We start from the raw sequence: 12,897 nt of genomic DNA on the forward strand, positions 1-12,897 counted from the left end.
AGATTTTCATCTAAAACTCTGCAAACCTTTTTAGAATCCACGGTTTAATGTACATTTCAAATAAAAATCTGATGGCGTCTACCAGTCAGTCAGTCAGTCAGTCAGTCATTTTCTACCGCTTATTCCATAGTGGGTTGCGGGGGAGCTGGTGCCTATCTCCAGCAGTCTATGGGCGAGAGGCAGGGTACAATTAAGGCGTCTACCAATTAAGTGAAAACTGATCATGATTGGATGATTCTCCAGAGAGTAATAACCTTATTTCTCAGTTCCCAGATGTCAACTCAATTGAAAACCTGTGGAGTTAGCTGAAAAAAGAGAGCATAAGAAAGGACCCAGGACTCTGGATGACCTGTAAAGTTTGTGATTAAAAAAAAAGGATTGTCAAACATCCCTCTTTCTGTGTACCCCAGCCCTTTAAAATGTAACAGGAGAATATTAACTTCTGTGCTATTTTCAAAGGAAGGTTGTACAAAGTATTAACAGCAAGGTCAATGAGTATTGCCCCAGTTTTTTGAAAGCAAATATGGTATATTTTTTTGCTCTGTATTCTCAGATTAAATGTTGTTTTTCTGAATAATTCAGTGGTAGATTATGCTCTTTGAAGAAAAAGTGAATTGATTAAAGAATTTTTATATGTCTTTATAAGGCATGTGGAGGCGCTGTATATCCACCCTGGGAAATTCCAAAACAATCTAAAAATATAAGTCTAAATGGCTCTGAGTTTGAAGAGAGGGTTATTGTCTTTTTTGTGCTATTTACGACTCTAATGATGCACTTATGTGCCCGCTCTTCCCTTTTTTTTACACCTTACCTACTTAAGGAGGAAATCTTGATTGGTAAGTCGCTGCTATCTGCAGATTCAGGGATTTACTTGTAGGTTGGTGCAGGCTAACAATGTATTCTTGCAGGAGAGAGAAATGCAATCATCTGTCCTTTTCTCAGGGCTTTTTTAGTTAGACTGATGGGATCTCTCTTAGTCTGCAAACCTTTTCATTTCTACATAAAACCCATTATTGTGATGTTTGTTCAATGTTTTTTAATTGAGGCTTTTCAATGGGGTTATTGTTTACTCTGTTTTCCTCCTCACTGGAGTTAGAGCTGGTAGATATTTTCACACATAGATTCTTTTTTTATTCTTTGCTCTTTTCTTTTTCCTTTCATTGAATTGTTTTTTAGTGCAGACCTACTTTAAAAACTGTTTCCTTGTTGATTTATTTTACTTTAGTTGAGTTCAGACTTTCTTTCGAGGTTAATCGCATGCTTCAAACTTGCATGATGTCTTTCTATTTCAAACCTCTTTGTCAAAAGAAAAATAACTCTCTACTGTGTTTTCAATGGGATATGTGCCTTTGTACTGATTTATTCAGAGTAAATCAAAGCAGGTAGCAGGATTTGTTCTATGCAAGTTGGGTTTTAAGCTGTAGCCTCTTTATCTGTTTTTGCAGATTTTGCCGTCAAAGCCTGGAAGCAAGCTTTTAAATGGGAATGGAGTGCAGGGTTTTTCAAGTCACACCGAAGGTCCACATGACTACGACTCTGGTAACGACACATCTTCACCTCCATCGAGCAAAACTGGTGTTTCTCGGGCAAATGTGGCTAACAACCAGAGAAGCTGCTGTCAGCGTCTTATCTTACCTCCTGAGAAGCAACACTTTGCTGACAGAGATAACGGCTCAGATTCAGGAAACTCCGTGACAAGCTACGCTTCCTCATGCAAACCACACAGGGAAGATGGCTTCTCTGCAACCCTTTTCAGTAGAAACAGCAAAAGGTAAACATTGTGTTTGGAAGGTATTATCAGTCTGAATGACTGCCTCCTAGGATCACTGGAAAGAATTCTGTGTCCACAGTCATTTAAATTTTTAGTATCCTGCGCTGTCTCTAAAATTAAAGGTCCTTTTTTCAGAACTTACAAGGCACTTTAAAAAACCTACCGGGTACTTTACTGAAACTTACCCAGTACTTTCCTGGAAATTACTAGGTACCTTCCCAGATGTTTGAGTTTAGTGGTGAACTAGTCTGTTACTGGTTACTTTTCCAAAACGTACCTAGCGTTTTCTAATGCAGAGTTCTGCTGTCCTAAAACTATTACAGTTCTAAAAGTGTCACAGTTGATTTTGCAAGCAATATTTTATGAGCCTTTAAACTGTAGTAATTTTTGCATTGGGTAATTATTTTTAATGAGGCCAATATTTATTTACATAGAAAACAAAGGTAATAGGCTGTGCACCTCTAATGATCTTCCTGTGTGAAACACACTGAGAATGGAACAAGTAAGACATTTGCATCCAGAGTTACTGCCTGATAGAAAAGTAAGGTGATGTAAAAATCAATAAAACAGCATTCGCTAAAATACCTTTGCTTTTTATACCACTTTACTCTGACACGGGAAGATCATTGGAGGTGCTACACTTCCTATCCCCACTTCTCATTTAAATAATCATTGGCTTCTTCTAAAGTACACCTCTAATGCAAACATGACATAAGTTAAAAGGTTCATAAAATAGAGTTTAGATAAGAATTTATAAGATTGTTTTAAATTGGAGTTTACAGGTTCAATTCAATTTAATTCAGTTTTATTTCTATACCGGCAATTCAAAACACGTCACCTCAAGGCACTTCACAAAGGGTTTGGAATGGTGCGGGGTTGTTGAGGAGATTAGATTAAACTACTGAGTGTTAGAGTTTGGCCATTTTAAAATGGGCTACGTGTAGGGGTATCAAGATAAATAATAAACTGATAAAGTTTGTCAATGTAGAGCCCACTGGTGACCATTGTTATACTAAAAACCACAAGGATTGGGGGTACCTCTCTCTGTCAGACTGATTATAACCATTGGAAAAGAGAAGGGGTCGCACAGGTAGCAGGTGGTAATTTTTTTAGCAGAACTTTATTTCATGAATTATGAGCTATCACTTTAATGGTGTATCACTCAAAACCCTTAAACATTTGTTATGTTTGCTTTGCAGAGGGGAGATAAGTTTGGAGTGTGAGGAGGAAGCTGCAAGATACTCGAAGGCAGCCAGATGTGCACAGAGGAGGAACAGGTCGTCTCGAAAGCGGCTGAAAACCCTTTCCTCTACCAGTAGGAGCAGATCTTCTGGGAGTTCCAGATACTCTGGGCGCTATTCCCGAAGCCCCTCACTGTCTTCTTGCAGGTACTTTATTTACATTTTTTCAATGACATGTTGTACTTCAGGAAATACCCAACAGAATTCTAATAGAGTTAGTATTTTCAGTATTTACTCATCTATCTTGCTGCAGCTCATACTCTCGTTCCCTGAGTAACTCATCAGATGTGAGGCAAAGAGGACGTTTAGGCAGCTTGAGCACCAGAGGAAGCTACTCCAAATACAGTGCTGAAAGGTGAATTTTACTAAATCTTTTCAGCTGCTAACTTCTCCTCTTAAGCACTGTGGAGAAACAACCATACACTGACATTTTTGGTAATTAAATGTTCACACTGGTGAATCTGCTTCCTCAGACTACAAGATAGAAAGCGACAGTCTAGCTCCAGAGAGACAGGTCTGAAGCACATGCATAAGGTTAGTGGGAAGAGACGAAGACACAAATCCTACTCTCCTATGAGAAAGAGGAGGAGAGACTCTCCAAGCCATCTGGAAGCACGCCGCATCACAAGGTAACACTAATTTTAGCCTGCATATTTCCTTTTTCGTTTAACATTCTTTTATTGCCATCAAAATCTATGGTTTTGCTCTAAACCAGCTCATATAGACAGGTTACGTGTTTATGTGAACTTTTAAATTATATTTAGTTAAAAGATGACGGAACTGTTGGCTACAGTCCCGAAAGAGGTCAAAGAAACAGAAAGCTAAAAAAAGGAAAATCTAACATAACTTTTATTTTTAACTGATATTTTTGGAAGTTTCTTATGAATCATATAAAAACTACCAAAAACAATAGCCTGAAGAGCAATGTTTAAAAAAATTATTAAAGGGACAGTAAGAAATGTGGTGGCTTTATGTTTATATATATAGTACTGAATTTTCCTTTAGAAAAAAATGTAACACATGAAATACTGGATTTAAAAAATATTCCACTATAACTTTAAAATAAATGTTCCCTCAGTTATAGCAGAGCATCTCCATCTATTTTAACCATTTAGTCAAGAAAAAAAGAAAATGTCTATTGCTGTCAAAAGAGTTATGGGAAAAACTAGGTACGCTCTTATTGCTTAGGATTTGGGAGAAAAAGTGGCAGCCACATGTCATAATCACATATGCTTAATAAACTGATCATCATCAAGCTTGACGACCACTATAAAAGCAGGGGTTTGGGCAGGTAGCTCCCTTGCAGCATACAGGGTTGTCTTAATGCAATGCCAGGCCATAAAACAACAGCTGTAAACTTATCAAAAAAGCTGGGAGGGCTTCGAAGTCATTTTCTGATCAATTTAAAGTTAATCGTTCTTTATTCAATTTTAGTTCCACCATTTTATGGTGGAAACAATTCTGTGAAAGTGAAAAATGAACATCCTATCAAATAAAATAAATCACAAAATCGAAAGCTCCATCTCAGACTCTACAGACCTTATTATAAGTTTATTACAGTACAAGTAAAGACTGAACAAACAAATTTGCAAGGGTTACTCCCGAAAAACCTCCTCTCTCCAAATAAACTATGATGGCATTACTTGAGTTTCCACAGTTGCCTCTGAATTAATTACTAGACTTGAGCAATGTCATTTGGACATGTAGGACCACAGTAAATGGGTTTTTTAATGCACAGCACCATGTGTGTAAAAAAGAAACAGCATGTCAGCAGAAATACGTCATATTAAATGTTGGTGGAGAGGTGATGCTTTGGTGTTGTTTTGCAGCCAAGGGACCTGAGTCATTGTTGCCAACCATGAACTCTTCTGTATGTTAGAGTAAAATGTTAGGCTCTTTGTCTAATATCTGGAGCTTGGCCCACGCTACACTGATCCCAAAACTCTATAAGCCCATGGCTTAAAAACCAAATAATTAAAGTGTTTTTAAGGCCCCATTAAAGTCCAGCAGGTCCTTAAAACGGTAATGCATGAAATAATTTATGCAAACCTCATTGATCTGAATGTGTAAAAAAAGACTGGGCCAGCATTCGTCCACAATGCTGTAAGCGACTGATAGTAAACAGCTATTACCAGTTGTTGCAGTTGAAGATGGTTTTAATAGCTATCGAATAATGGGGTATACTTAGTTTTTTGCCATGACTGTGAGTTAGATAGCATGGGTCAGAACCCATGCTATCTAAAGAACATGTTGAAACCTAACAGGCTTAAAATCCTGATTTCTTTTTCTGTTTTTTTTTTTTAGAAAACTGAAGAACAAACAACATTTACCATAATTATACATAATTGATTTATCGTGCTGCTATATACAGGGGTTGGACAATGAAACTGAAACACCTGTCATTTTAGTGTGGGAGGTTTTGTGGCTAAATTGGACCAGCCTGGTAGCCAGTCTTCATTGATTGCACATTGCACCAGTAAGAGCAGAGTGTGATGGTTCAATTAGCAGGGTAAGAGCACAGTTTTGCTCAAACTATTGAAATGCACACAACATTATGGGTGACATACCAGAGTTCAAAAGAGGACAAATTGTTGGTGCACGTCTTGCTGGCGCATCTGTGACCAAGACAGCAAGTCTTTGTGATGTATCAAGAGCCACGGTATCCAGGGTAATGTCAGCATACCACCAAGAAGGACGAACCACATCCAACAGGATTAACTGTGGACGCAAGAGGAAGCTGTCTGAAAGAGATGTTCGGGTGCTAACCCGGATTGTATCCAAAAAACATAAAACCACGGCTGCCCAAATCACGGCAGAATTAAATGTGCACCTCAACTCTCTTGTTTCCACCAGAACTGTCCATCAGGAGCTCCACAGGGTCAATATACACTGCTATAGCCAAACCTTTGGTCACTCATGCCAATGCCAAACGTCGGTTTCAATGGTGCAAGGAGCGCAAATGTGTAACATGTATCGTTCTCTGATGAGTCCACCTTTACTGTTTTCTCCACATCTGGGAGAGTTACGGTGTGGAGAAGCCCCAAAGAAGCGTACCACCCAGACTGTTGCATGCCCAGAGTGAAGCATGGGTGGTGGATCAGTGATGGTTTGGGCTGCCATATCATGGCATTCCCTTGGCCCAATACTTGTGCTAGATGGCCGCGTCACTGCCAAGGACTACCGAACCATTCTTGAGGACCATGTGCATCCAATGGTTCAAACATTGTATCCTGAAGGCGGTGCCATGTATCAGGATGACAATGCACCAATACACACAGCAAGACTGGTGAAAGATTGGTTTGATGAACATGAGATTGAAGTTGAACATCTGCCATGGCCTGCACAGTCACCAGATCTAAATATTATTGAGCCACTTTGGGGTGTTTTGGAGGAGCGAGTCAAGAAACGTTTTCCTCCACCAGTATCACGTAGTGACCTGGTCACTATCCTGCAAGAAGAATGGCTTAAAATCCCTCTGACCACTGTGCAGGACTTGTATATGTCATTCCCAAGACGAATTGACGCTGTATTGGCTGCAAAAGGAAGCCCTACACCATACTAATAAATTGTTGTGGTCTAAAACCAGATGTTTCAGTTTCATTATCCAACCCCTGTACTTGCAGCTGTATTTATTGCTACTCTGTTGCCTTTCTTTTTCTCCAAACCTCCACAGTGCCAGGAAGCGACCCATCCCTTATTTCCGACCCAGCCCTTCCTCCAGCAACCGCTCCACTAGCGTATCATCGTGGAGCAGCCTCTTCACGCGAAGCCGCAGCCGCAGTCCGATCTACAGCGTAAGAAACAGCCGCTGTCGTAGCCGCAGCTACTCTTCCTACAGGAGCTACAGCCGGAGCTCATCATGGAACTCCATCTTTGGATCCTACAGTCGCAGCCGGAGTCGCGGTTCTTTAAAGAAACAAAGGAAAGCCATGCGTTAATGTTTCTCTGTTGAGGGGCAGAAATTACATTTGTATTTCTTGCTAGGACAGTAGCTATCAGGGCTGTTGACTCTGTATAGTGTTCCTCGTTGATGCTTGGACAAAAAACGTCAAAGCAGTGCTTCAAATCCGTTTGTCATTGAGACATTCCTGTTCAGTCAACTAACATAGACCATGGGATGCAAAATTCTGCATTGTTTAGTTTTTCTTTCTGCACATCATCCTCTTGCATTAGCAAGTGAAACTGTATTTCCTGATTTATCAAACTAGCATCCCTGTTGAATTATATATTCAACAGAGCTGCAACTTTTTATAATTAAATTACCCATCTTAATGCTTTGAATTAACTTAATATTTTATTATTTATTCACAAGGAAGAAAATGTTTGGTTTAAAACCAGGCCTAAGGAGCACTGAAATTACTTATTTTCCAGTATTGACTTCACTTACAATATATACACATTCAGTTTATGCCCTGATGTTTGGCAGGACAGCAGATATTAATGGTTCTGCGTCGGCTGCGCGTGACCCTGATTTTACACCAAGAGATGAAGTACAAGGGTAACATTTAAGATGGCTTCACAGGAATCGTTATCAGGAATCAGGCAAAGGCATTTTGCTCTGATCTCAGCACTTCACAAGGTGGAGAAACAAACATGTTCCCACAGCGCAGGTGGCCTGACAACAAGCAAACTGCCTGTCAGCTTAAATGTCACTTTAATTCCTCCTCTGATCAAGTGGAAGACAATTTAAAATGTCTGTCTAGGGTATAACAGCGAGAATTGAAAGCAACTGGAGGAGGTTTATCCCTCAACAGCTTACAGTGAGTCACATGGTTCAATGCCTTGCCAAAGTATTCCTACCTCTTGACCCTTTTCAGTTTTTGTCACATTACTACCAGAAACTGAATGTATTTCATTGAAATTAGCAGTTGGTATAGACCAAATCAAAGTGGCATGTAATGTCAAGTCAAAACAAAATTTGACAGAAGGTTAACATGCATATGTATTCAGTCCTCCTGAGTCAATATCACATTCTCCTGCAATTCCAGAAGCAGGTATTTTGTCTGCTCTAGCTTTGCACATCAAGAGACTAAAACTGTTGCCAGTATTTCTTCGCCAAATGGTTCAAGCTCAGTCAGGTTGGATGGAGAGTCTCTGTACACATTTGTTTTCAAGTCTTACCACTCATTCTCGATTGGATTTAGGTCTTGGCTTTCACTTGTCCTGTCAGCTAGTCTCTAACCTAAGCAGTGGATCCCTGCAGCTCCTCCCGAGTTACCATGGGCCCCTTGGCTGCTTTGTCTCTGTGATGACCAGGTCTTGGATTTACAGTTTCTACATACTCTCTTCTCTTTCAGATGATAGATTCAACATTGCTGTCTGAGATCCACAAAGCTTGAGATATTGTTTTATAAGCGGACACTGCTTTAAACCTCTCCACAATCCATGACTTGTTCCTTCTGCTGTGTTCCTTCCTTGGCCTTCATGATGCTGTTTGTTTGAGACCTTCACAGAACACCTGTTTTTCTACAAAAATTAAATTACCTGAATTCTGTTTACAAATTAGCTAAGTGCTGAACCTAACTGGTTGCAATGGATTTTCTTAAGGGGTATCAGAAGTTTTTAAAAACATGTTTTTTTATGCTTTACAGTTATGTGCATCTATGGGTTGGTCTATCTCATAAAATCCCAATTTACTGAAGTTTGTTCATAAAATGACAAAACATAAAGAAGTTCAAAGGGTGTGATTACTTTTGTAATTATTTGTACTGTGCTTAATTTTCTTTCATTGGTGCTCACACTTTATTGAATAAATACATCTCTAATTTAATTCTTTTTTTAATTAGGAAAAATGACGATCTAAGCTGATGAAAAATCATGGATTCTTTAATTACTTGACTATTTATACAACACTGGAACAGAATCTGTAAGCCATTTTTCTTAATTGTGGATTAACATACATATTTATGACTTGTTTAATATTTATTGATGCTCTGTTCTTTTGGGTAGTCATCAGTTTTTGTATGCATTCCTGTTTGTTCATGGAAAACAACTGTAAAACATTTTTCTTGTGAAATGCTTTTAAGTTTTGCCACCATACAGTTGAATTAGATGTCAAGCCAAGCAAACTCATTAAAGTAAGCAGTAAAATTATTTTCCATCTGACTTTGCTAATAGAAAAACTTTAACATTTTAGTTAATTTTATTTGCTTATTTTCTTAAGAGGTCCAGGAACTTTCAAGATCTACTAATTTTCAGTATCTAAGTCACTAATGGTTGAACTCCTTCAAATGATTCGGGAAATATTTGGGAAATTGTGATTGTAATTATAAATTAGTTTACCCCTGAGCATTATGAGCTTGGAGATTAAGCTTGGAGAAGAAAACAGTAACTATAAACAAGAAAGAACCCTATGATGAGTACATGAGAAATATCCACCACAAAGCTTTTTTTTCACCTAACAGAATCCTATATGTAGGGTAATTACTTGGGCAACATAAAATCTCTATTTTTTATATTTTCCTGATTACCTATGTTCTACTCTTCCATATAAGGCTCAGCAACCTTGTTGTAACATTGTATTGTCTATGCTCTTGCTGTCAACTCGTTGTACAGCCCCTTTTGTTAATATGACACCGCTTAGTCTTCTCCTACAACATTTCAGCCCTATGTTAGCCTGACCACAGTTTACTCCGCCTCTCAACCAATAACTGCTGGAGATGGGGACCATCCACCCACCCCACGACCCTGCAAGCATTAGTGGTGTAGACAATGGATGGATGGATGGAACATTTCACAAGGTTGGATATGAAGAGAGGAATTTTGACCATTCCTTTTTGAAACCTAGATCATCCAAAGTCCTGGGTTATAGTCTTAAGTTGTTTTCTTGTTTGGATTTTGGTTTGGGGACTGAGGCATTAAACATCTTTTTTACCCATGTGAACCACTTCTGTGTATTTGGCCCCATGTTTTTGATCATAATCTTGTCAAAGGCACAGTGATGACCTATTTTTAGTTTTCTGTCAAACTAAATTTTTACCCTAAATGTTCTGGTATGGAGTTCATGATGCCATGCACTCTATCAAGGTTAGTGGCGTCTTTTGTAGAAAAACAAACCTATAGCATCACAGATCATCCACCATAAGGTGCTTTTCTACATATCCATCCTTTGTTTCACCCCAGAGCCACCAGACAGACTATTCTGAGAAACTAAATAGTTGTATTATCTTGAGATAATTAGTTATCTAATTTTCCTAAAGATAATAAAGCTTCTTTTCAAGAGACAAAAAAGCATCTTTATCTCAAGAAAACAAGATAACTCATTATCTCAAGATATTTTAAGCTTTCTGTGCTTCCATAGCCCAGCTGCTCATTATACCCTAGTTTTTGACCTCCGCTAAAGAAAATAGGCTATTTTTCTCAAAATGTCACACCGTTCCTTCAACTTTAATTTCATGGCTGCTCCAACTCCAAAACAGCTTTTGCTTATAATTAAGGGTCATACATCTTCATGGTTTCAGATCCTTCATCCTGTCTGTGTTGCTGCTCCAGGCCTGACAGACTGCTCTCTATGCACTCAACTCTCTCAGCTTATTTCCCTAAATGTCAACTAAATTGGACAAATGAGGTAAATGTGCTGCTGGAAGAGGAAAGAACTTGGCACAAAAAATATCATCTATATACCACAAACTGATGGTGGCAGATGTGAACCAGTGTGTGGTGGGGAAAGATTTGCACAGTTGTGTTGCTAAACGTATGAGGCCAGTGATGCCCTCTCCAAAAGTTCTTGTGCAAACAGGAGTTTGAATATGTAATTACTGTATTGTAAATAGGGGCTGAGACTGTGTAAATAATGCAAAATGTGTTTTTTTATTTATTTACAGCACACAATTTTAGGCCTGTTGTAAACATTATGGATACAATGCATCAACAAATGAAAAATCAATGTAATTGATTTGGGGTATTTTAAAAAACAATAACAAGGTTTTAGTGATCCAAAGTTAGATTGTGAACTTATGCATTTTTATCGCTGTTTTCAATATCAAGCTTAATGCAAAACCATATATTTTTTGTACTGCATGTCTGTCAGTGTAATGTCCACATTGTAATAAAGTGTCAAGTAGAACCTTGACATAATATACAGGGCCTTGCAAAAGTATTTATTGCCTTTAAATTTTTTTTTTTACGTTTTGGCCGATTAAAAACAACAAACTTCAGAGCAAAATATTGAGATTTTACACGATAGAGTAACACAAAATAGATCGAATGTGAAGTGGAATGAAAATCGTACATGATTTTTCAAAATATTTTTGCTGCACCTAAAGCATTAAGTCTATGGGATTCTTTCTACCAGTTTCCCACATTTAGAGACTGAATTTGAATTTTTTTGCTCTTACTCTTTGCATAGTTCCTCAAATTCAGTCACACTACATATTTTCAAGTCTTGCTAAATTCCCCATTCCATTTTGGTCAAGACTTTCACAAGGTCAGTCTAAATCATCAGTCTTCTTTAATCTACAACTACAGCTTTCCATTGTAGCTCTGGCTGTATGTGAAGTGATTTTGTCCTGCTGTAGAGTTAAACTCACCCAGAGTCTCAAGTCTTACAGCCCCTTTCAGGTTAATTTTCCTATTGACTGACCAGTTTCTCTTCTACTGTTGAAGACAAGCATCCCCACAGCATGATGTTGCCACCACTGTGTTTTATTTTGCGGAGTGTGAATGTAGAGTACTGTGTAATATTAGTTGTTTTTTTTGTCACACATCTCGTTCTTCGAGGATATTTTGGTCTCTTCTAACCAGCACCATCTTCCATATGGTTTGTGGAAAAAAGAATCTCTTATGGCTTTCTTTCAACAGTAGCTTTTTCTGCCATAAATGGCAGACTGCTTTTCTTCTGAATGCTCTCCTTGCCAGCCGGTCAGTTTAAGAGAACGGCCATGTATTTGGTTGCAGTTATACTCCTTCTGTTTTAAGTTGTTCAAAGCTGGTATATTGTTATAACCTAAACTTGCTTTAAGCTTATCCACAACTTCCTCCGTGACCTGTCTTGGTCTCTACGATGCTGTTTGCTCACTAACGTTGTCTAACAAATCCCAGAGGCCTACACAGAAAAGCTGTGTTTATACTGAGATCAAATAATAGAAAGGTGAACTATTAATTAGGTGACTTCTAAAAGCATCAGACTTAATGCAATGGTTTTAGAGAAAAGGGGGCCGAAAAGAAATACACACCATGCTATTCAGATTTTTATAACAGATAATTTTAAAACCATGCATAATTTTCCTTCCACTTCACTATGAAGTAACTCTTTGTTTTGGTCGATCACACAAAACCTAACATAATTCATAGAAGTTTGTGGTTGTAACGTGACGAAATGTGAAGAAGTTCAGGGTTATGAATACCTTCCCAATGCCCTGTAAACCTCTGAAATAAACATTATTTCTCACTGTGTGTTTTTAGAATAAGCTCTATATAAAGTCCTGCTCCTGATGAAGTGCCATTGCAGGCTTGATTTCTTCTTTAAGATCAGAGAGTCAACAAATCTCCTCGTCTCAAAGTTGACTCAGTCTTTTTGTATCCATGTTGTGACATCAGTGCATTCGACCTGAAGCTCTGCGATAATTTCTATTAAAGATCCTGTGAGTCATCAAGAGGAGAAGGCTCCACCTCTGACATGTGGACACTATGCAACTGTGTTTGGTAAAAAGTAGGCTGGTCCTCTGTCAGCTGTTGCGCCTCCGCTGTAAAAAAATATCATTATTAACAAAGTCTTTAATCCTCATTTAAAGTTGTGTAAATAATTTCATTCAAATAAAAACATAGCAAACTTGACTGGACTCAGACTGTCTTACTGTTTTTCTACAAACTGAAGATTTTAAGGATTGGTGCTGGTTCTGAAATTATATTTTTTGCAGTGTGACTGCTGTCCAGATCCTCCCAGCA

General features: G+C 38.3%; 1 protein-coding gene across 1 annotated transcript in view; it reads left to right on the plus strand.

The window, feature by feature from the left end:
• srrm4 (serine/arginine repetitive matrix 4) overlaps nt 1–12,786 on the plus strand; it is an 87,926-nt gene extending 75,140 nt beyond the window's left edge. The window contains exons 9-13 of the mRNA XM_047381254.1: nt 1,446–1,771; nt 2,971–3,159; nt 3,266–3,367; nt 3,486–3,641; nt 6,686–12,786. Of these exons, the coding sequence (XP_047237210.1) occupies nt 1,446–1,771; nt 2,971–3,159; nt 3,266–3,367; nt 3,486–3,641; nt 6,686–6,950 (1,038 nt within the window). The 3' untranslated portion in view covers nt 6,951–12,786. The remainder of the gene's footprint in view (nt 1–1,445; nt 1,772–2,970; nt 3,160–3,265; nt 3,368–3,485; nt 3,642–6,685) is intronic.
• The last annotated feature ends 111 nt before the right edge of the window (nt 12,787–12,897 follow it).

The sequence above is a fragment of the Girardinichthys multiradiatus genome, chromosome 12, assembly GCF_021462225.1.
Source record: "Girardinichthys multiradiatus isolate DD_20200921_A chromosome 12, DD_fGirMul_XY1, whole genome shotgun sequence".
In the NCBI taxonomy this organism is placed as follows: Eukaryota; Metazoa; Chordata; class Actinopteri; order Cyprinodontiformes; family Goodeidae; genus Girardinichthys; species Girardinichthys multiradiatus.